The sequence below is a fragment of the Cheilinus undulatus genome, linkage group 7 (genome assembly GCF_018320785.1).
Source record: "Cheilinus undulatus linkage group 7, ASM1832078v1, whole genome shotgun sequence".
NCBI classification, from domain to species: domain Eukaryota; kingdom Metazoa; phylum Chordata; class Actinopteri; order Labriformes; family Labridae; genus Cheilinus; species Cheilinus undulatus.
In genome coordinates, this window is record NC_054871.1 from 30,257,544 (window position 1) to 30,282,324 (window position 24,781).

The 24,781-nt window shown below is 40.1% G+C and overlaps 2 protein-coding genes across 2 annotated transcripts; one reads left to right on the plus strand and one right to left on the minus strand.

The window, feature by feature from the left end:
- Positions 1–645: 645 nt before the first annotated feature.
- On the plus strand, positions 646–6,756 carry LOC121511917 (selectin P). Its single transcript, XM_041790779.1, has 13 exons — positions 646–711; positions 809–887; positions 969–1,355; positions 1,437–1,544; positions 1,623–1,808; positions 1,894–2,082; positions 2,525–2,710; positions 2,818–3,003; positions 4,830–5,015; positions 5,241–5,429; positions 5,520–5,708; positions 6,161–6,283; positions 6,373–6,756. The coding sequence occupies exons 1-13, from the start codon at positions 700–702 to the stop codon at positions 6,435–6,437; spliced, it is 2,085 nt and encodes a 694-aa protein (XP_041646713.1). The 5' UTR covers positions 646–699; the 3' UTR covers positions 6,438–6,756.
- Positions 6,757–8,773: 2,017 nt separating this feature from the next.
- On the minus strand, positions 8,774–23,205 carry lmx1a (LIM homeobox transcription factor 1, alpha). Its single transcript, XM_041792077.1, has 8 exons — positions 23,099–23,205; positions 22,341–22,521; positions 13,691–13,911; positions 11,941–12,125; positions 11,487–11,564; positions 11,077–11,158; positions 10,674–10,847; positions 8,774–8,916 (listed from the first exon to the last, which is right to left on the minus strand). The coding sequence occupies exons 2-8, from the start codon at positions 22,517–22,519 to the stop codon at positions 8,774–8,776; spliced, it is 1,062 nt and encodes a 353-aa protein (XP_041648011.1). The 5' UTR covers positions 22,520–22,521; positions 23,099–23,205.
- Positions 23,206–24,781: the final 1,576 nt, after the last annotated feature.

Consider the following 24,781-nt stretch of genomic DNA (forward strand, 5'->3'; position numbering starts at 1 on the left):
TGGTGTAAAACCCATGGCCAACATGACAGCCCCAAAAATACAGTATGTACCCAAATTATCTTAATTGCCCTCTGTGAATGCCCAAAAATTACATACATTTTAAAAGAAATTACAAATACTATGTGAATCACACATATTTATTTGAAAATCTAGGCCTCACAGCCTCTGTTCAGACAAAAATTGGCCTTGTACAAATGTATTTATGATTAGTGATTTATTATGATTAATTTCAAGCACACATTCATGACCCCCTGCAAACAGATCTCTGGCTCATTTCTGGGTCCAGACCCACAAGTTGAGAACCACAGATCTACATATATGGCAGGATAACTAATTAGCTAGACAAAGTTTCTTATATGCTGTACATCTTAGTTCAATGAATATATCTGCATGGATATAAAGTTTGTAATTGTAAGGTTTTAGTACATATATTAGCTCATAAACATCAATAAATAAACAAAAATAAACTTTTAAAGTTGTTATGGGTATTACTAAGCGTTGTAATGTATATGCAAGTGCGTCTGAGTCTGTGAGAGTGCGTTTTTTTTGACTGATAGGATCCGTGGCACCCTTCCTGAAAGGAAGTTACAGCAAAAGTTGTATTGCAAAATTGTGTACTGACTCATTCCTTGAAGGGCAATCATTTTTCTCAACAATTACAAGCACTGCTGGGTAGGCAGCAGCAACAAGTCCCCAGTGATGCACATGAGGGTAAGACAACTAACATGTCAGTGTATTAATGCATTAATTGCATTTAGGACCTTTATACCCATATGCATTTGGCAAATGTCCTCTGTCTTTATTATAGATGGTTCAGGAGTCTGTTGGTTGTAGGAGAAGTCTGCATCATTTGGTGCTGATTGCTGTGCTCTTTGTTGTTTTTCAAGGTTGGTCTACTTTTTCAGTCAGTTTTGTATTCATGCTTTGCCAGAAGAGCTTTGTTTTACTGTCCATGTTTGTTACCTCAGACCTGAGCAGCAGAGGAGGAGCACAGGCATGGACCTACAACTACAGCATCAGTACAAACCGCAGATGGCCTGAAGCCCGTCAGTGGTGCCAGCAGCACTTCACAGACATGGTGTTCATCAGAAGCAAAGAGGAGAACGACTACCTTAACAACATGCTGCCATTTCACTCAAAGTATTATTGGATAGGCATTAAAAAAGAGGGGGGAGAGTGGGTTTGGGCTCAAAGCAATAAGACGATACCCCAAGAAGTCCAGAATTGGGCCCACAATGAGCCAGATACCATTCCGGCACAGGACTGTGTGGAGATGTACGTAAAGAGGGAAGTGGACTCAGGCATGTGGGATAATGAGAGGTGCAGTAAGAAGAAGGGAACTCTCTGCTACATGGGTAAAACTCTTGTTTGCTCTGTGGACAGCTGTTTGAAGGTAATAAACCTCTGAAGACTTACCATAGAATTTCTTTATGCAGTCTCTTGCAAACAGGATTCCTGCAGTGAGCATGCAGACTGTGTGGAGACTGTTGGGAACTTCACCTGCAAGTGCCACCCTGGCTTCACAGGATCAAGATGTCAGGAGGGTAAGATCAAAATGCATTATAAGCAGCAATGACCTCTTTTTTGAGGGACTAAATATGTATTTTTCTTTTCCCCTCAAGCAATTTCATGCAAGCCTTTGCTGAATCCGGAACATGGTTCTCACTTTTGTATTGATCCCTACGGATCGAGTCGTTTCAACTCTTCCTGCAGTTTCCAGTGTGAACTTGGCTACCAGTTGGTAGGAGTTCCCCAACTGCTCTGCCAAGCCAGTGGTCAATGGATCCACCCTGTTCCTCTGTGCCAAGGTATGGCAACTCTATGCCAACAATGTCAAACTGTTATTAAAAAGGGAAAAGTTGCAAGGAAAATATTTCTTACTCCCTCCTGTAGTTAAACAGTGCCCAGCTCTGAACACCAGCATCAGTGCAGGTAGTTTGAACTGCAGCCACCCCATCGCTCCTTATAGCTACAACTCTACCTGTGAGGTGACGTGTAATGAAGGCTACGAGCTGAAAGGACAGGACAGGATACGCTGTGAGCATACTGGCAAGTGGACAGCCAGCATCCCAGCATGCACAGGTGAAGTGGCTGTCATCACTTTTGATTCAGATTAGACCCAACTGTTATCTTTATCTCATTCAAAATTTGACATAAATAACAAACATATTCCTTGACATAATCTTACTTTTGATTTACTTTCCTTTTTTTGTAATTCCTGAGCTAATTATTAATACTATAGACCTCAGTGTGAAGTCATATCCTGTCTAGACAGAGTAGCAGATTAGATCCAGATCACACCTGTCACCACTTCACTTTACACTTTATTTGTCCTAACACTGGGAAAACAACATTGTAATTTTAAGTGGGTAGCCAGTTACTGTTTCGTTTGACTGTAAATCATGTCAGCGTATTTATTCACACCCCAAGCTCACACTCATGCCATGTTTGTAAAGGTGTAGTCATACTTCGAGCATTGATTTCCATTGAGTGGACTGTGATTGATATCTGTTTCCCACCACAGTGAAAACATGCTCCCCTATTTTGTTTCCTGTCACGGGCAGCATGACATGTGTGGACACTTTGGGGCCATTTTCCTTTGGCTCACAATGTAGCTTCACCTGCAAGGAAGGCTACAACGTCAGTGGAGATGACACACTCACTTGTCTGGCCTCAGGAAAATGGAGCAAACCTTCACCTACATGCACAGGTGGGTCACAAACATTTTCACAGGTCTGTTTCAACACAACTCAAAATTTATGAAAGGGCCTCAAATTCTACACTTTCTTTGATGACTAATCATTCCTTTCCCTTTAGTGGTGAAGTGTAGCAGTCTAAAGGCTCCACCACAAGCCTCAATGCAATGCCAGGATCCTTTGGGAGCATTCAGCTTTGGCTCAGTGTGCATTGTAAAATGTGAAGAAGGATTTGACTTGATTGGTTCAAACATGACAAAATGTTCCTCAAAGGGGAACTGGAGAAACAAACTTCCTGTTTGCAGAGGTAAGGCCACCTCTGACAAAATGATGAAGCGTACCAAGACTTATGAAAGCCTCTGCAGATGGATCCTTACTCTGTTCTAATCCTAATAGAATAAAATAAAGAAAAAGAACAAAGGAGAAAAAGAAAAGTGTAGAAAGATAATAAAAATGCATCGTCCATCATGGTTTTCATGTTCGAAAAGGAGTAGAAGGAAGTAAAACTTATCTGGTCCTACCCCTTATTCTCTAGTACACTGTTATCTCTTACTTTATTTTGAAAGTTTTTTAGAGAGTGGCAGTCAGAAATGAACAGGCTGCAGCCAGACTCTTGAAATAAGTTTGTCTTATTGAAGCAGATAATGTTAACATAAAATGTGGGTTACATGAAATTCAATAGTGAGTGAAAAAAGTCATCAAATTTCGACTTTAATCATTTAACATTTGTCAGGCATCTGATTTTAAAAGGGAGGGGAAGAACACAGGGGCAGTTAAACCAGCATCACTTCCTGTAAGTGCAAATCGGTAGTGCCAGATTTGAGACAATGCTAAGTGCTCCATACTGCATCAATGTGGTGTGGTGTAATATACAAACAGAAGTATGTGATTTAGTGGCCATTTCCACAGCGCCATAAAGGAGGACACTTTGCAGCACTTGGTGAAGCAAGAATAATCGCAACAAATAGGACTCAAGTGTATTCCCCACTACAATACAACTTTGTCCACGATAGTGATGGTATCATGATACAGTGATTCTGAGATACTCCATTCATTGAAGGACAATTTGATCCAGGACCGCCCCTGGCCAAAGTGAGACTCTGATATGAGGCCCCCCAACCCAACCTGCCAATATCGCCCCAACATACTCACTGAACAATACTTAAAAGTATCTTAAAATAACTAAAATAACCAAAGGATATATTACTACAATAATAATAAATAAATCGCAAGTCTTTGCAATTTAGCCTGAATCAATCGCATATAAAAGACACAGTTCTTAGTTAGTAAAACTATAATATTCCTTATTGCAATAATAAAGATATTTTTAATTTCCATCAATCTTTAAAAAAGTGGTCACTATGAGCTAATTATTTTCATCTTAACATTAATCTCACTTTATTAGCCATCTGTTTTATTGGGGTCTTATCCTCAAAATAAAACTGATATAAACCAGCTGATCTTGCCCTCCTTACACCCCCTCACACTCCCCCTGCATTCCTCCCCTTCCCTCACACAGCAGCACATCCATTTTGCTTCTTTCTCTCGTCAACGTTGTATACATTACCTGGATCATATTTAAGATAAAAACACCGGACTGATGTCAGAGGAAGAGAGCAATGGACAATATGCTGCGTTACATTCAGGTGTGACTCCAAAAGGAGGAAAAATAAGCGTCCGGACAAGGCATTTAAATTCCAGACTGTCCTGCCAAAAGCCAGATATATAGCCAACCTAGATTTGAGTCACACTGTTGCTCTACAGCTAGAATTGGAACTTAATTACTTTACATTCATTGGGATAATGATGTTACAAGCTAAAACAGGAAATTCCTTACTAATTTCTTCATGTTAGCAAGAAAACACAAACATGTTAAATTTTGGTTAAAAATTAGCTCATGTTCCAGCAAATTTTAATCATTATAGATTTATGTACTGATCAATCCTTCAGTAAGTCAAAGTATTAGCAGGATTCAGGACACTTATACCATGTCAACAGGCTAAACTGTGGAGGCTTTACAACTGCATTTGAGCATTTTGAGCCTCGAAGAGCAACCAACGAATGTGAATATATTGATTTATTGGCATGTCATCTCTCTCAAACACCTTTTTTGTCTTGCCTGTTATCTTCCAGCTAAGACATGTCCCACTCTGAGCTCACCTACTCATGGCTCCCTATCCTGCTCTGATCCTCATGGAAAGTTCAGATTTGGTTCTCTGTGTACATCAACCTGTCAGGAAGGATTTGTTCTGAATGGGACAGCAGACACAAAGTGCAACTCTCTGGGCATGTGGAGCAACAAAATGCCCAGCTGTTACGGTAATTACAACTAATTTCACATAGCTGCACTTGGTTTGGATGCACATACCTTTAAGTTAATTTGTATTGCAGTAACACAGCATCTGTGTAACACAGCAGCTTGCAGTGTCCTAAGTCAGGCATATAATCCTGGGGGAGAAGTCCCTTTTTTGCCACATTGTTTTGGGACAAATAAACGACTAGGTCTGACACTTTGACGCTCACTTTGTTCTTTTTTATCCACAGCACGCCCATGCCCCCTACTGGCCAAAGCTCTACAACATGGGAGGATGAATTGTAGCCATCCACACTCATCTTTCAGTTTTGACACCGTTTGTGACTTTGAGTGTGATGAGGGGTTCAGGCTGAGAGGAGAACAGTCTCTGATATGCAACCAGTCAGGTTACTGGAGCCAGGATCTACCCACCTGCCAGCGTGAGTGTCAAGGATGAGTTTAAATTAATCTATTTCAACTTTATGTTCTGATTAAGTAAACCAGTTTCCTTTTTTTTTCCACGCCCCTAGCTGTGCAGTGCGGTGCCATTCATGCCCTATCTGTAATCCTTTCAATGAACTGCTCACACCCTCTGAGGGACAACAGCTTTGGCTCCCAGTGTCATTTCAAATGTAAAGAGGGGTTTGGTCTGAATGGTACAGAGGTGCTGTTTTGCTCCTCCTCTGGATTCTGGAATGACAGCCTGCCTAACTGCATAGGTAAACTTTATGATAGTATTCAAACATGTTTACAATGAACTATCACTTACCATGTTTGTTGGGTCGATTTAGCATCTTCACATCTTGACTCTCCAAAGTGACCATAATTCTTCCTAATGGGGTTATACATGAAACAAGTTTCCATCAACTTTAATTGTGTCGTGGACAAAAGCCTGAGAAAACAGGTCTACAGATGTCACCAAAAGACCATTGTATAAACTATTGTAGTACAGCTTTTCCGTGATTTTAGTAAATATATCCATCTAATTTTGACAACCTCAGAGCTGAAAAAGCCTTGCACCCCCCCTGAAATCTTTGACACTACCCAAAGTAATTAACCACTTAATAGTCCTTTCTTCTAGCATGGTCCCAGGTGCAGCAATAAAAATGATGAGGTGCATGCAGGACTAAGTACTTAAAACTTGTATTTACGTTGATCTATTGTGTTTCAGTGGAAGGTATGCCAGTGGGGACTGCCCTGTTGATGTACGCAGGTGTGGGAGCAGCCTCTGTTGTCATTCCTCTTGTCCTGATAGGACTGGCCTTTTTGATTATAATGAAATATAGGGAAAGAGGTAAGATCTTCTGTACTGTGCAGCTTCAAATACATACAGCATTTTATTGCATTCCCAGTATATTCACGTCAATATTTCTGTTCTCACAGATAACCCAATCTTGACTGATACACCTGCATGGGGGGCCAGAGAAAATCCAGTATTTGAATTTTGATTTTTTTTTTTAAATCAGTCAAGAGAGTTGCTTTTTTTCTGAAATCAATTCTGGATCCTTAAAGCAATAGCAGTATTTATAATGGCTTGCTTCTCATTGAATGCAACTAACAAAAGCATTACAGCAGGATCAGAACTTCTAACCAGATAAGCCTTGCAAGTTAGATAATTACACATATATTCCAAGAAAACATTCTCCGTTTGTTTGTAAAGAGATTAACTAAAACAAAATAACTGTGTGAAATACACCTAGGATTCCAAGTCTGTGTGTTCTGTTTGTATATTACATACTTGTCAATAAAGTATCCACATTTCTTCAACCATCTGATTAAACTCATTTTTTTTTCTGGTTAACTCATCCACAGCCTCACAGAAATGTTGGTTTTCTTTCCACATCATTAGGGTTTTCAGTCTGGTGACCCTGGCTTGTTGGTGCAGCTCAGTGTACCAACATCTGACCTCTCCTTACACAAGCAGAAACAGCAGGGTCAGTTTTGGGTGGCAGAAAACCTTTGAGACTACCAAACTGCCACAAAGTGACAGTTTAGCACATTTTAGTGGCCAGAAAGTCCCTGCCACTGAGTGGTGAGGAGGTGATCTATTATCAGTGTCAGCTAAAATTGTCAGACTTGGCACAGATCCCACTTTAAGGGGGCTATGGATGACACCCAACTGAGCTGCAACACATCAAACTTAATGGGCAGTAGTTACAAGTAAATACGCTACAAATAGGACTTAAATTAGGGTTTTAGAAACATTTTTATATAGGTTAAAGCAATCATCTGTATTAAGTGTGAGGCTGGCTTCCTTTTCCTGTGTATCTGCCAAAAGAAAACCTCCAGACTTTAAACATGTGCTGCAAAAGGCTAATGGACTATCTTCAGCAAAGCATGTGCATCTGTCTTGGCGCTGCAACAGCATGAAGCCAATTATAGTGGTTAAAAGACAGAGGGTTTGTGGCCTGTGGTTGGCATGAAGGGTGCAATAAATAACCGAACTGTTGACAGGAAACTGTTTGGCTACCGTCAGAATAATAATGAGGTTATTGCTACCTGCTGTGACCGTATGATCACACTTTGATTATTTTTTTTCATGCCACCTACCGCTGCTGGCAGCCATGAATGCATGCCAAGTGTGCACAGACTTGTGCACAAGAAGGGAAAAGACCCCATAGGTGACCACTTTGGCTTGTTTCCCTGATACTTAAGTCTGGCTTTTCTTACTAAAGGTGCAAGGAAACACATTATGATACTTAAATCACCATGGAAAAAAGTGTTTTCTTCCCAACACATGTACAACAGCAGACACTTTGAGCAGATACAGACATAGATACAAAGCAGAGTCAAAGAAACACACACTGTATATACTCTACTGCACACTCCTTGAGCTCTGGTTGGCAGGAGCATACCTCGGTGACAGACAGTTAGATTGTTCCTGACCATTGACTTGCGCTCTCTGCTCTGCAAGGTCTGATTTCATAGTGGGAAAGATGAGACGGGTCCAGGAGAGGGTTCACGGCTGGGGCAAGGAGGCACTGCATACAGTGGAGCTTCATATCTCTGTGTCACCCTGGGCATTCTCCCCTGACACAGCTTTCAGCCCCTCCGTTGTCTCAAGGGTTTTCTCAACCTCCCTCCCCAGGATCGGTGCATTCCAGCTGGGCACAGAGCCTGGGTGGTCCCCCTCCTCACCCCTCCTGTGGGCTACGAATGGAGGAAGGAAAAGGCAGAAAAATGCACCAAGGGCCTTTGACCGTGAGGAGCACAATGTGAGCGTTGATGATGGCGGCTTGGATGTGATGCTTACCTGCCACTGACCCATACAGCTGTCACAGCCCAGCGTTTTATAATCTAATGATCCACCCAACAGCAGAGGGGAAGATGCCTCTCTGACCTGTCACCTAGATTGGACCGATAAGCACCGAGGATTGACTGACCTGGCTTTAACCCTCAGCATGAATACCCCATCTTCATCCTATTCATCATATTCACTCAAAACTGCATAATAACCAATATTTATTTTTCACTGATGAGTCACTCAAGATGATCATCTTACACGCATTGCAGGAATAAATACAAAATTCACACTCAAACATACATTTACATTAGTAGATGCAGATATAATCTCATAACTAACATTCAAACATAGTGAGAGGTCAGGAGGTACCGTGCATACACAGTCTGTGGGATTGTAAAGCAGAAGAGGCAGTATTGTAGTCATGGTACACATGGTATATTACATGGCAGTGTACCCATGCCCCTTGGCGGTAATTTTGTAACCACTTCTTCTTGTGCACATTACAGGCGGATACATGATGACTGGTTCTGATCTTTCCCCTCAGGAGGTGAAGTACGAGTCCTGCATGGAGTAGAGGCGGTCGATGGGGGTGAGCAGAGAGGTGTCACCCAGAGACAGGCAGTCAGTGTCAGCCACGTGACACAGGGTGTCTCCATCCATGTCACTGTACAAACCTTTAAAACCTAAAAGAGACACAACAGCACTGATTACTGGAAGGTTCATCAATATAATTTGATTATTTGCAGGTCTGAAGTGGAACCTCATAGGTTTTATTTATAAAGCTAGGTTAGGTCAGTGAGTTGCAAGGGACTTTCCAAAGTTACAAATAAAACTGGACGTGAAATCCAGGATATCTTACAAATTACAATGTTGATTTCAAACTAATGAAAGAAGCTTTATTATGGGCAATGTAGGATTCAGAGCTTTTGTTTTATCTTGACTATCTTTTCTTATATCTCAGCCCCTACTGATTTTGTGATTTTTGTGACCCAACAGTTTTTAAGTAGAAGACCAAAAGAACTGGAGTATACAGAAGCCTTAAGTAGACATACAGCTTGACATTTTATTTAACTACATGTTCTTGTAATAATGAGTATATTTCAGCTGTTTCTCATCATTTGACTGATTTAATTTGTCAGCCTAACTAAGCCAGTTTTCCAGTATTAGCTAGTACATTTATCAAAACCTTGATAAAATGAGTCAAATTGCTTTGTGATCATGATAAAACTTGTTTTCCCAAGAAAATGAGGTAAGCTGAGGTATTGAGAAAATAACCAAAAAGTACTCATTAGCACAGAAAAAAGTGGGTAAAATTTTGAAGTTTAAATTTAAAAGTTTGAAGTAGGATTATCAAGATTTATATCATTTATCATGATCAATTGAGGTTCCTCATTAGTGCACACATTTTTGAAATCGTGATTAATCTCATGCTTTATTGGGCCTTTTATCACACTTTGGTTAAGACATGTCGGTGTCTCCCTGCAGCAGCAGAAATGCAACTACCCTTAATTTCCCATTTCACTTTAAAACAGCTCAGTGGGCAAGTTAGACGTTATCTGCACCTTGTATTTCCTACACAATCTATAACAAGTTCCTTTTTATGTGGATAAGTTCATATGAAAAATCTTCAATCTGCAGATAAAAAGGTCTTTATCCAAATAGGAAGTCAATTTCCTTTAGGTTAAGACAGTTGGAAAATCCATAAAATGTATACGAATAATTGCAATCAACTACAGAAATTTCAAGATTAACTGTGTTTAAAATTTCATCTTTTTACAGCCCTAGTTTGAGGGTTTGTCCTCCCTGGGTTTCCTTAGCCGTACCACATCAAAAGAGTTTTAAAATGCCTACAAAAATTACCTTTCACACTACAAAAACCATACCAGAAAACTTGTCAAAGCCCACCTTTGGTATAACAGCTAGTAAACATCGCTGTAATGCTGAAACTAACTCAGATCCAAAATAAAATACAAACAACTTTTCATTGAAAACAATGAACTCCTGACATCAAGCTCCTACTTTTAATGATGCTGATTGATGATGAGGATGATTTATCTCTTTTCTGATTTGGTCTTGTATGTGGAAGTAAAAACAATAATACTTGACCAGTTTAAATGTCTAACCTGCAAAACACAATGACTCTTTTGCATGAAAGAATTAAAATGAATCTGTTTGGCAGTGTTATGACACCTGACCCATCCATAGGGTTGACAGGCATACAAAATAATTAAATAATAAAAATGATCCATTTCTCCATTATGGTCTCTTTTTCTTTCATAAGCCATAAACAGCATCGGTTTAAGTGTTTACGTCCCTCACAGGACTTTACAGTTCTGGTCATTATACATTACACCACATTAATATTGTAATTCATTGTTATTACTGCAAACACTTTAAACATGTAAATGTCCACCATGGTCTAATGGAGGTCTTTATTTACCGTAGGGATGCATGTGATCCCCTGGCATCTGAGGAGGGGTCAGGCCCTGTCTGAAGGGGTCCATGTCATAGTCCTGCTGCTCTAGTGTAGTGAGCCCCATCTGCTGCTGCTGAATGTGGGTATAAGTGGACCCCAGGTGCTCCATCTCAGAGGTCAGACTGCCACGTGAGGGCGCTGTTGGGCACAGAAGAAGATTTTCACTGTTTTCAGCTTTGAATGAGCTTTTATCGTCTGTGCTGCCTTTATATTGTTGAAACAATTCAGCTTTTTGGAGCTCCATAAATTGGCCTTTCAAAGGTGTTGTGACAATCGTCGATTATATGAAAGGCACACTAGGTATTTTTCATGTCATTACATATTCTGGTGTTATGGTGCTTTAAAAAAGTTTCCAGTGGTCTGACACCTGTTTTATGTGATGAGTGTTCACGCTGCTCCTGAGTCTGCTGCTGCTCCTGCTGCTGCTGCCGCCGGGCCAATTTCTTCATCTAAAAACACACACATAAGCACACATACAGCTCAGATGTAAAACATTTCTATAGTACCCCTGCCACCCACGTGCGAGTGTGTTCACTCAATTGCAAAGTATTTAAAGTCGGGTAAAGGACATCTTTCAGTGGAGGAGGGAAACCACACGAGCCCACTTTGCGAGGAAATATGGGCTTTAATCTGCAGTGATCTCCAGCAAGATGTCATCAGTTTCCTGTATGAACAGATAACCAGGCTGATTTCCACGCTGGCATACAAATACGGTGCAGACAGAGTCCTTTTATTAGCAGAGCATATGACTGTGTGTGTGTGTGTACTTTGAATTACTTTGGCTCTTTGGTTCTGGAACCAGACCTGCACCACCCGGACGCTCAGACCAGTCTCTGCTGCCAAGGTCTCCCTTACCTTGGATCAAGATACGGGGGGGGAGGGACGGGGTAAGAAAGGGAGGGGGAAAAATAAGAATCAGAAAAAGAGATGAGGTCATTTGAAGGTTAAAAAAAAGTCAAACTTGACCAACCTGTCTTAAAAATGAAGAAAGGATATAATTATGAATAAAATAAACAAAGTCAGGAAAATAACAACTTTCATTCTATCTGAATTTAATTCCCGAAAGGTTAATGTACAGTTTTGGCTGCTTAATTACACTTTCTTGTTCATGTCTGGAGCAGAGGCTACGAAGTAAGACAGTGACACCTGCTCTCTATATCATTGTGCTCAACTACAGACGAGTACTACAAAAACCCTGGACCTCCATGTGAACACAGAATAAAGATTCTACCTTTCGGCAGGGCTTAGAGGAGACCTCAAAGGAGGCTTTAAATGTGCGTCGTTGTTGAGTGGTCAGAATTGTGCGTGGCCTTTTGGGACGTTTACTCTCCACATCTTCTGATCTGACTCGTCTGCCTGTAATCCTTGCAGATTCCTCCTCCTCTTCTTCTTCATCCTCTTCATCATCACTTTTACCTTGGGTGGATAAAAATGTCAAAAAATGGAGACAGTTAATTAATGTATCAGAGAAGTTTCAGATTGTCATTTCATTATTCAGTTTTAAATATATCCAATTCCCCTCAACGTGTCTGATTTTACATCAGTGCTCTAAACAACTTTGAGTGACTAAAGGTAGTAAATGAAGATGCCTTGACAGTTTCAATAATAAACATTGATAAAGATAAAATTTCAGGGCCTTGGTGGTATGCTTTCACCCCCACCAATCACATATTTCCATATTGGATATAGATCCATTTTCTGCTTTGGCTGGAGGGAAGCTAAAACAATGCTGGCATGAAAATACCCCTATAGACTGGGGTGGAAAAAGAAAAAGGCCACTGTATTCAAGTCAAAGCACAGTTACTCTGGTTAAAATGTACTTATGTAAAAATAAAAGTACTGGTCTGCTGTACTCAAGTAAAAAGTATTTAAAGTTTATTTTAAGTACCAAGTACTGAATAGCTACTAGGGCTAAAAAACAAACAAAAAAAAAATCAAATTTTGATTTTCACCCCAATATTGCATTTGCAATTTGACATGCAATTATTTTAAAGGTCATCCTCTTATGTATTTTACAACAAACACAAGCGATTAATCATTATACAACATAACCAATACAATATCTGATAGATTAAACATAAACTGGGCCAACAAGGCCATCTGCGCTCTAGAGCTGAACAATTATAAAATACCTGATTATTTTGACTTATATTGCAGATGCAATGTGAATCGTTGTGTTGAAGGGAATGATCGTTTTAATGTTATTCTCTCTTGCAGATTAAAAAACACAAAATAAGAAGTGAGACTTTTTGCAAGCTATTCTAGAAAAATATTGATGCATATATGTTTGCATGATGTGTAGAACAATCATTCTCTCTCTCAGTGCTACTCTGTAGTCAACAGAGGTGGAAAGAGTACAAGAGTATTGTACTCAAGTAAAAGTACAGTTACTCTGGCTAAAAATAACTTAAAATTACTGGTTTCAAAATGTACTCAAAAAATACAAATGCTCAAAAACAGTCATCAATAACGGTCATTTGAATAAATGTAATTAGTTACTCTCCACCTCTGCCTATAGACTAATGTGCTGACAAAATAATCTTTTGGATTGAATGAAAATATTTTTACATGAGTTACACAATTTTTGCATCATGCTTCCTGTAAAAGTTGAACAATAATTGCAGCTCATATCATGTAAACTTAAAACTGTTTAAAAATGTTCAGTAACCTCATTTTCTATCTGTTTAACTAAAATCTTTTTCATTGATGAGTTGCAGAGAATTCTAACCATCACCAGAGGTTTGTTTTACGCAGTGTAAATGTTATTTCATTTTCATTAGTTGTATTATCACCTGAATTAAAATCTGGATATTTAGAGCCTTTGTTAGTCACACCAAGTTCAAGTTTTGAACTGAGTGTGCCAGACAGCATGCAAAGACACACATTTTTAACAGTCAGTGAAAAATACTGTTTAAATGATGAGAGAGAGTCCATGAAACTTCATAGCAGAGCACACACTCACAAATTGCCACAGTGTGTACCTGTGTCTGAGGAGGCAGGGCTGGCCACACACTGGTGGTAGTCATCTCTGGCACACAGTAGCCGTCCCTCTTTCAGGACGCAGCGGTCTCCGGTCTGCAGGCGGCAGGAACAAACACTGCAGGTAAAACAGCGCAGGTGGAACACAGCGGCCCCTGCACGCATCACCAGCTCTGTGGGAGAGATGGCCTCCGTACATCTCCCACAGCGCACTGCAAACAGACTTCAGAGAAGGGTTGGGGGGTGGGGGGAAGGGGGGGTCACAAGGGAGAAGAATTTGTGAGAGGTTAGTAAACAACAGTGAGTAATGCTTTTGTTCAGCTCATTAGACGACAAGTCACCCATACTCCTCAGTGAGAAGGGACTCCATGAGAAAGAAAAAAATCTCTTGATTGAGTCAGGGAATGTTGCTGAGTCGAGCTGTCACTCAAAACAACTGCCAACCTGACTTCTCCCCTCTCCTCCTCCACGCAGACACATACCCTCAGCGTGGCGGGTGTGCATCTTAGCGCCTGGCAACCGGCACTGGTGGGCTTAGCCTTAGAGACTGTTGCTGTGGCTCCGGCTGCCGTGTCCGAGGCTGCGCTCCTAGGGAGGTGGGAGAAAAGCTCTCGGCAGGCCATGGCTCCAGGCAGAGGGGGGGAATCAGATGTCCCGGTGGGAGAGGCTGAGCCGCTGGTCCCATGAATTATCTGCAGAATTATCCCTAAGTCTGCTCAACCAGAGCGGGACAAAGACAGAGCCAGCCCCCGAGCAGCAGGACCATTGTCCGCTGGCTGACACCGCCACATTTCGGGGTCTGTCACGCAGGATGATGCGTCATCATTCTGGAGCTGGTGTTTGTCTCAGACCGGACTGGGTCACCAGACCAGTCAGCCCGGAGGCATGAGAAAGTGACAGGCTTCCTTTTTTTCAACATTTGTGTTTGCATAGGAAATACTTCTTGTTACTCATAAAGAGAGTTAACATGTAACAATGACTCCATATAAATATTGATTTCTTGCAATGAAAAACAAAGATTGCCATGAACTGAAAAAGTAAGTTAAATGTTGTAAAGTTTTCTTCACTGTAGAAAGCTGATTAAGTCAGTAACTTATTCCTTCATGTCCTGGCAAACTTCAGATTTTAAATAATCTTCAGGTAGAAAAACTTTCAGTGATTTTGTTCAACAAATAGGTTTTGTCACATATAAAGTGTGGCACTTGAAAGAAAAAGTGGGGCAGTTATAACAGTCTCAATTTGAAAAAAACAAACAAACTGTAGGATGTTTGCAGATGACATTATGTCACAGCAAAGAACTCGAGATTGGGGGGCCAGAGGTGATTTCTGCATGGAGAACCACTATCAAAATGCCAAAGTTTCTTATTGTTTATGACTGCCAACAGTGCAGATTGTGTAAAGCAAAAAAACAATTTTAACCATTGCTGAGTGCTGAAAGTAGTGGCACATTCAGGCAAAAAGCTCAACAATCTCACAGAGAAACATCGGCAGACATGGATTAAATCCTCTGTCGAAAGTCTAAAGGAGCAGAGTCAGATAGCACCCATGTATGGTACATTTCCACAAAGCAGCTCATTTTATTCAGGACAGTTTGGCACAGAAAACCCTGATCTCGCTTGTGTTTCCCCAGCAAACATCTGTACAGGCTCACACATTGCGATGGGAAATCCTTCTCTTTTTAGAGATCTCCATCATTTGGCCCAGCTTAGTGAAGAGTTGGTTTAATAACTCCCAAACAGCTCTTTATTCAGTGCAAGCTTGCATTTGTTTTTAATGTGTATTCACCCATTTAGAACTGATGCAACAGTCGTGTGCTTAGACCTGAGTGATGTCCAAGTGTTTTGGTGATTTCTCGTGATTTTCTAAGACACATGACTAATGAACTGCAACACGATTCACTGACATACAGATATAGAAGGCAGCTAGGACATAAAATAACTGTAGTTTTAGTCTCTTAAGGCATCACATGGAAAAGCTAATGGATGAAAAATTTTTAAAGTTCAGCAGAGACAACATCAACATATTGTAAATAATATGAGGCAGACTATAGCAGTATCTAACATCAATAATAAATCTAAGGACAACCCACATATTGTTAACTCGGGGCCCACTAGCCAAAGCTCAATAGATGAGAGACATGTTTTTAAGGGGAGGAGGATGTTGAATATTCCAATTTAATCGATGGTTTAAAAATGCCTAGGCAAAAAGCTAAGGGTTCAAGCTTATAATGTGTCTTATTTAATGACTTTATGTGCCACCAAGGCTACGAAATAAAGATTTTAGTAAAGGCTCGAATTCTGTGTAGATTTTCAGAAAACCTTCAGACATTTTTTAGAGGTTATTGTCAAACATTACTTCGGTTTTAGAGGCTGTTTTTTAAATGTGGCCTTAGGTCTAAATGGGTTAAATAATTTTTAAAAAAGGGAATAAGGAAAATGACTCCCAAATAGGAGCCATCTCTTGTGGTTCATATAAAGGAGTCAGCTTGTAAAGCCAGCTTGTTTGTGAACAACACAACATTAATTGGTCGCTTACACAAAAAGTTACATTTCTTAGCATATCACCTTTTCCATTAAAAACCTGTTATGACAAAACGAGGGAAATAAGGTGTTGGTGGTGTAGATAGCCTCTTAACTCAGTTCAAGACTCTTGTCGCCCTTCATCTGATTATATATGTAGTAGGAGATCTGCAGGACTAAGTCATCTGTGATCTCGACTGCAGGTAAAAAATTCCTTTTTTGATCATACTCAATGTAAGTAGAAATTTTCTAGTGATAATTGTAGCATATAGGTTTACCTTGAGCCATAATGTAAGTTTTATCCTTCCCCATTGATTCCTGGCTAATGTTGATTACTGGCCCCATCTGGCATTTATGTTTAGTCATGGCTCTTACTCTTTTACTATAAAACTCTGTCTTCTTTCCTTAAATAAGACAGTCTCACCCTCAACTGTTAAAAATCAATGGAACTTATATTCAACACTTATTCAAAGGTGAAAAAAGTAATGTTTCTTCTATGAAAGATTAGGATTTTATTTTTAGTAAGCTGTGAGTAATTCAAGAATATGAAAAAGATACAATTTTCCCAGCATCCTCTTTGCCCAACACTTTTAGTTTAAACTTAATTTTAATCCACATATTACAAAAAAAGTACTGTAAATCTTTGATGTAAAATTCATAGTTACAGATACAACACTTTCATTTATAATTTCATTTGAAATGTAAAACTAAACCAAATATTTAGAAACCTAACAAAACCTCCATCTGAACAGCAAACACTCAGGTTGAGATGTCCCTGTCAAAACGTCCAAGCTTCAGCATCTTGAAGTCAAACATTGCTCAGACCTTTCACTGTTGCCATGGGGTCGCTAAGGAGACACTAAAGCCCCTTCCCAGCAGCTCAGGAGGGTCAGACGGGCTGCTTGACCCGTCCGAGCTGTCTGCTCCTCGGCCTCAATGCTATGCGCTTTAATATGGCCAACATACCATCTGTGGCATGCGCATTCCTGTGGCAACACACGATGCATCAGGAAACATTTTCACAGGAAGTGCGTTAGAGGATATACCCGGAAAATTTCACCATGAGCGTTTAATGCCTGAATGTGATGCTAATGCTAAATGACAGTGAAGAAGAAACCATGGGCAATAACGTTCTTGTGTTTCCAGACCTGCTTTTCCATTATGCACCCTGTCCCGTTCGTTCTATTATACCAAGGTTTCTTAAGGGCTGTTAATGCAAAGGTAAGAGTAGCTCCCGTACTTATGGAGCGGCTCGAGGTGTTTAATATTTCAGAGTTTCCGTCGATGTGATTGGCATTCGGAGGCCCTTTAAGGAGAGCGGGAACACTCAGTCACGCTGGATTTACTCATGCCAATTAGTGACACAATCATTACGGACAGATAAGTCAGCAAAATCCTACCCTCCTCCAAACACACACAGCCACTCTAGAGGTTGAAACACTTCAAGAGACACACACACAACCACACACATTTAAGTCCAGAGAAAGCATTACTTTCTTATTGTTCATGCTGTGACCTCCGTGCTGACCTGAAGCAGTCTACAAACAGACTGACTGCTGGTCCAGTGGACATGGAGAGGCACAGATCCTGTTTCTGGATCAGGTTAAACCTGGATCACTCCCTGAACACTGACACAGAGTGTGTATCAGATACAGATCTGCGGGTCAAGTGCACCGACACTCGGGCTACCAATCTGATGACCAGCGCACCTGTCCTCTGAACCATTCAGGCCATTTCAATCCAAGACACATAAAAATCACAGACATGACTTTGCTTTCTGCATCATTAAATTACTCTACAGTGCTCTGTTTGTCCTGTGAGTGAATGCTGCAGGTCAAACAAACAAACTAAATGGTCCTGTGTGGATAACTGCCCTTGTAAAGATCATATTTGGGGCTGTTGCTTTCATTTAGAAGGGGGAGCTGAAGATTGACAGGCAATGGTCTGAGAGAGTGCATGGGACGACACGCACCAATAGGGCATCAGGATCAGGAGTCAAACCTGCAACCTGTACCACAGACTTCTTCTTCTAGAAGCAAGTCATATTCCTTGCATGTGAAAAGTACTTGGACAAAAAAACTCGATTCTGATTCTGTAGGCTCAGTACATGTTACAGCTGCTCTGCAAACAGAAATAAATCAGAGCCACATGCCTTCCCAAAACTGGTAATTTGTTGGAAAACTATATGCCAAAATTAGAGCTCAAAAACATAAAGATTTTTAAAGAATAGTTGTTTTTTTCCCGATGCAACCATTGGCAGAAACATTGACAAAAATGTGTTTTTGTTACAGAAAGATGGAAAAAGAATATAAATCTATCCAGTCATCAAGATAAATCATTATGAAAAGTTCCCGTAAATTAAAAAAGCACTGTAGGTGGCCTCTCATTTGTCAGTTTTATAGGGATTCTTACCAGTTTTGATGGATACTGCACATAGTTTGACTGAATTTGTGCAATGCTGCTTAAGACATGTATAGAGGGGGCATTTTAATAAGCAAACCAGGATTCAGTTCACTGCTTTTTAACAGCTAGTAAAGAAGTATCTAAAATTAGGTTTTAAAACTATTAAATCAATTGTTTATCCTGTAAAGGGCATGTTTTCTCCCCTTTTGAACTACTGGGCAGCACTGCAAAGCTCTAAGTTACAATGCTCTGGATAGACACTCATTTTTTTTTAAGCCTCTGCCCAAAAATCAAAACAGTTTTGGATTTAAAAAATTATTATGAAGCTGAATCCTGTCCGTTTGAAGTTAGAAAAGAAAGCATTTAAAGTATTATTTAGAAATGCTCTGCAGTGTACTTTAGGTTTAACAAAGTCTTGAGAGCTTAACACTTTGCAAGGTGCTTCAACATGCAGATTTTTGCATCTTTATATTTCATTTTTATGTGATATAAGTCTGTGTTTTTGCAGCAATAAATATACGTTCTTCAAGCTAGTTCCTTGAGGTTTTTAGTTTGTTGGTGTTGATATTCTTTGTTCGGTGATTCACAATTCTACTTGACTGAATTCTGACATTATTTGAAAGAAATTTGCATCCTCCCTGTTATTTCTTTATGTTTTTGCTGACACAAAATCAACTCCATTATTCAGAGAGTTCACATACTGGCATTGTTGTCTGAGTTTTCATGAACAGGCCAGACCTGGTGGTCTATCACCACAAAGACGCATGGGGGAAACAGGCCAAATTCAGACTAAAGATCCAGCATGTGGGAGGACACAAATGCTGTCACAGTATGGAATAATCGTCACTTACGAGCTGGCTTCACACTCCTCCTGGATCATAATAAAAAGGAGGGAGGAGAACACAGTTAGCACTGAGACTAACACTGGCACAGTTTTAAAAACCCTCATGGAGGACAAAAGCGGTGCTCATGTGTAATAAGGAGCCGTAACCACACTCGGGATGGAGCAGGGAGTAGGAGATGGGAGAGCTCATAGGCAGAGCTCTGGCACCCGGCCTCCTGCTAATTGGTCAGGTCAGATAACTCACGGTCGGCTGGGCGTCGTCCCATCGCTCAACACGCAGGCTGCTGTGAAACGAGCCATCCAGATGCCATGGCACATAACGCCAGGGCTTGTGGAGCGCTCTGTCCCCCAAAAATAAGTTCACACCAGCAATATTGTCTCTGTTGTATGGCTGCAGCAGACCTTCTGACATATGGCTCTACTCTCCTAATTTCCTCTCAGTCCACATCCTTTCTCTGTGATCAGGCCAAGAGCAATCATCTCACACAAAGCACTGTGAAATAGGTTCTTTTAAAGGAATCTGCTTAGCCTATAATTTCCCACTTAAATGACAGTTCAAATTGTTGATCTGAGGATGCAGCATCACAGATTTTAAAAAGCTGAATGTTGCAGAACAGATGAAATTTGGAAAGCTTTTGTGTATCCCATTAAAAGTTATAAAGTAAATGTAGTCTGAAATGACATATCTGTGCTACAACTAATCCAAAAGTGACCATTCACATGAAGAGAAGTTTTAATTTTTTCATGCAACTGCCCTTTCTGTTGTTTTTTCTGAGTGTTTGCCCTTTCTTTGGTAAAATTGCTGCCCTGTTTCTTAAAATAAAAACGCAGAAATATGGCCAAAAAAACAAACATTTGATTATCTGTGATTGTCTGATTATTAGATGATGTTGGGAGGATTTTTTTAAGACTAACATTTCTTGTTCTGGCAGAATGAGCATCACTAAATCGTTCCGAAATAATGTGTGCCTTTAAGGCCATGCTGTTTTGGAAGTAAGAATGAGAGGATGAGGCAGTGGGCGGTGATGTGGGTGATGGAGGGGGGCTTTAAGGGGGAGGGGGGCACCTCAGTGGTGAGACCATATGTTGTCCCCAGCTTGCAGTTGCCACGCCAATGGGCCTCCAAATTTTAACACATTTTGACAATGTGTCAGTTGAGCTCTACCCCTGGTTGTGTGCTGAACGTGTGTGTAAAGGTGTGACTGTGTTGTTTTGTATGTGTGCATGCCCGTGTGTGTGTGTGTGTATGTGAATGGATGTCCACTATGAAGTAGTGCGCTCACATTCCAGCTCCCTCGCCACCCCTTCCTCCAACAGTCACCTTGTTCTCTTAGAGAGCTGTGCCAAGTTTTCTGGAAGTCAACTTAAACCATGCACACAAAATGATTAGTGCAGGTGCATGTCTTTTACCATAATGATTAAAATAAAACCAGAAGCAGGTTTACAGCGTGCAGAGGTAAAAGAACATACAGAAGATATGTTTAAGGTATGAACTCAAGAGTAATCACTTGTCTCCCTCCCTCTCGTACTCACACACAAACCCACAGACATGCATTCTTAGTCAAGGTCAAATCTGGATAAGGGTTCTTTTGAGAAATTATCTTAACAGCACAAAATAACTTTAAGACTTCCAGGCCAAATAAATAGAATGAGATATTTTTTTTAAAGGATGATGACAAAACAATAGGGTTTAAACATACCAGGAGGCTATGGTACAGAAACATTGCCATTGTATTTGCCCAATTAAGTCAGTGTGAGGGGATTTGTTCCTCCCCAGCACATCCATCTTATAATGAATAGATGAAGTTTTTTTAAGTTTTTGTGATTTTTTAATACTGTTGGTCACAAACATGGGAGATCGTACCATTGTTTTACACATGTAAGGTTGAAAAGTATAGTAAATAACATAACGACATTTCTAAACTCTACAAGAAAAGAAGACAACTTAATTACACTGAAAAAAATGAATATTCAAACCAGGGTACATAAAGAAAACTTGCCATTAAATTGAACACTTTTTGAGACCATTTTCAAGACCCTCTTCACGTTTTTTAAGACCCCGTTGTATGTTCAATTTCTCACTAGTTACACTGGTGGAAATGTGTGCATTTTTTGAGCAGGTTGAAAGACAAAATATCACAACATAGTCAAGAAAATGAATATAGTGTTTGTTACTGTAATATGCAAATGAAGCTTTCTTTGAGATGCTCACTAACAAAGCAGACTCGGTGCAAGTTTGACACTAGGCAGAAGCTGCTTTTTATTTTCAAAATCCTGTCAAATATAAACAAGTATTAGCCCAGGCTCAGCTCCAGTACCTTCTCCTCCCACCAGTTCTCAGAAAACTTGCATGTTCCTCTCATTTATATGCACATATCTGTTGATGACATAGTTAACTTGCCAGCTAAGGACACAGCAGAGCTTTGAGGATGCAGTGATAGCTCAACGGGCCAGAGCATCAACAAGAATGCAAAGTAAAGTTGGATCTGGTGGAGTTTCATCAGAATCTGTCAGAATCTCACAAACAAAATGTAGAAAATAAGCCTCCAATTTTTTTTTTTTTTTTTTGGCCTTTTGCTGAATATAAAAATTGAAAACAGCTACAAATTTAAGGCTGTATGATCTTGCATTTAAGACTTTTTAATACTTTTTGAAAGCTTTATTTTTTTCTAAATTGATTTACTAACTTTCAATGCGTTTTAATACCTTGCAGTGACCATGCCAACAGGATATTTTTCTTTAAATCAGAAATGATGCATAACGGTCCCTTAAATGGGTTGAATTAAAAAAAAAAAAAAATCAGGTGTATTTGTGTGTTTCATGATTTCTACCGTAACTTCAAGAGAACTGTAAACAATAAAAGACGAAATTGAGGCCATTACTCACTCAGCATAGTCCCTCTTGCAGTAAAGTTTGCGGTCCCGCAGAAAGCAGGAGTTGGCGAGCGCGTCCCCGCACGCGGAGCAGCGCACACAGTCCTCGTGCCAGAGGCCGTCAGAGACCCTGAGCAGGAATCTGTCTGAGATCAGCCGGTGGCATCCGGCACACACTGCCCTCTGATCCATATCTGCAACCATGTAAATCCTTTAATAAGAACACTTTTATGATTAGCACGGCTCAGCTGAAATACTGACCTTACATGTATGAGCAGAGGTTGAAGGAGGGAGGGGTCATACAATCAGACTTTATCAAAATAATAGATTCATGCAAAAAGACAAACAAAGAACAGAAACAAAGCAAAGCATTATTTTATAGTGAAAAAAAAAAAGCACTTTAACTGATTATTCAGTTTGTCCATGAAAAAGCGAGTAGCTTTTACAAAGTCGAATATTTCTGATTAAACAAAATTAAGGCTGCTTGACATTCATTTGTTAAGAATAGTTCTTGAAATTACAAACCAAAATCATGACATTAAAAAATATATTAAGAAATTAAAAGCCAAAAAATTACAAATGTCATCAAGTTTTACCACTGCTAGCCAAAACTGCTACTTTCTGAGGAAAAAGTAAATAGGCTAGTTGACTGCATAAGGTAGGCTACATTTGATACCAACTCAGTAATAAATAAATAGCATGCAGTTTTGATGGGGAAAAACGAAAAAAAAAGTGTAAAATTGGACAAATAAGATTCCAAGTAGCCCATACCTGTTAAACTCGACTTTTGAGACGATGGAAAGTAGTTTTGGTCGTCAGCTCCTGGTTCCTGTCAAAGCATCTCCGCGCTAACAGCGCAGCTAATTCACGTCCGGAGCAGAGAGACCTCCCCGTGTCTCTGTTATTGACTATTTATCTATCAATTATCCTATTAGGAGAAGACGGGAAGGAGAGAGAAAGAGAGAGGGGAGAGAGAAAGTTCCCCCATGTGCAGGTGCTGGTTACCTTCTCTCTCTCTCTCTCTCTCTCCCTCTCGCTCTCTCTCTCATTGTGAGTCTCTCTGGCGCACGTGAAAGGTTTTTTTCCTTTCGTTAGAGACCAACAATGCTAAGAGAGCTCGTGTACTTTACAAGATAGATAGATAGCAGTTTTACATCTACCAATAGTAATATAATGATGAAACAGGATCATAGTAATTACAAAAATGATAAGTACTTGACTTAAGTTATATTAATGTTGTATTTATATTATATATTATGTTTATGGGCTACTCTCTTCTTTTGTGAAACATATCATGACTTATTTTATTTGTTTGTTTTCTGTGCACAATAAAGATAGAAGTACTCTGAGGACCAAAAATATGAGATACATAAACTTTGCAACATAGTGCTGTGAGTGTATTTACTATAGCCTATCATCTCATACAGCAATTCAAAACTCAAAATGTCCTTTATACTGCTAATTTAATGTCATTGTAGGGCACATATTTAGAGGCACAAATGGTCCAGCTGAGATTACTGAATAACATATTTTATCAGCATGCTTTTAACATCAGTTTTTCCCTCATCATCTGTCTGTAGTGGACTCTTCTTGGTGATGAAGTCATTCACTGACAGACTGAATCGTTAGAATCACAAAAGTCCGTAAAGCTGCATCGGTCTTGTCCTGTGTCCATGGTTTAAACCCTGTGGGTGCCATCTAGCGGTCAACGCCTGGAAATACAATACCCTGTAAATTCATGCTGTTTTTAACTCATCATAGAGATGCACTATATGAACAAAAGTATTTGGCCACACCTGTTAATTTTGTAATTTAGGTGTTTCAATCAGATCCGTTGCCCCAGGAGAATAAAATCAAGCACCCGGCCATGCAGTCTCCAACACTTGTGATACAAAATTGGTCGTGCTGAAGAGCTCAGTGACATCAAGCATGGTACTATGATGGATGCCACCTTTGCAACAAGACAGTTTGTGAACTTTCATCCCTGCTGGATATTCTTCAGTCAAATGTGAGTGATACTATTAGAAAGTGGAAGCATTTAGGAACAACAACTCAGCCACAGAGAAGATAACCATGTAAATCACAGGGGTACATGGAGCTTTGAAGTCACAAAACTTTTGCTGATTCCATAGCTGAAGAGCTCTGAACTTCCACTGGCATTAATGTAAGCACAAAAACTGTGCCGTGGGAGCTTCATGGAATGTGTTTCCATGGCCAAGCAGCTGCATGCAAGCCTCACATCACCAAGTCCAATGCCAAGCGCTGGCTGGGGTGGTGTAAAGGTCACTGACACTGGACTGAGGAGCTGTGGAAAAACTTGTTCTGTGGAGTGACAAATCACTTTCTCTGTTTGGCAGTCAGATTGATGAGTCTGGGTTTGGTGGATGCCTGGAGAGATCACCTGCCTAACTTAATTGTTCCAATTCTGAAGTTTGTTGGAGGAGGGATAATGGT

Coding starts and splice junctions, on each gene's coding strand:
- LOC121511917 (XM_041790779.1), top strand. Junction 2,083..2,524: donor CAGCATCCCAGCATGCACAG/GTGAAGTGGCTG, acceptor TTCCCACCACAG/TGAAAACATGCTCCCCTATT. Junction 6,284..6,372: donor AATGAAATATAGGGAAAGAG/GTAAGATCTTCT, acceptor CTGTTCTCACAG/ATAACCCAATCTTGACTGAT.
- lmx1a (XM_041792077.1), bottom strand. CDS start 22,519: ATGGATCAGAGGGCAGTGTGTGCCGGATGCCACCGGCTGATCTCAGAC. Junction 13,912..22,340: donor TGCAAGAGGGACTATGCTGA/GTGAGTAATGGC, acceptor CCTTCTCTGAAG/TCTGTTTGCAGTGCGCTGTG. Junction 12,126..13,690: donor CCCTGCCTCCTCAGACACAG/GTACACACTGTG, acceptor TATCCACCCAAG/GTAAAAGTGATGATGAAGAG.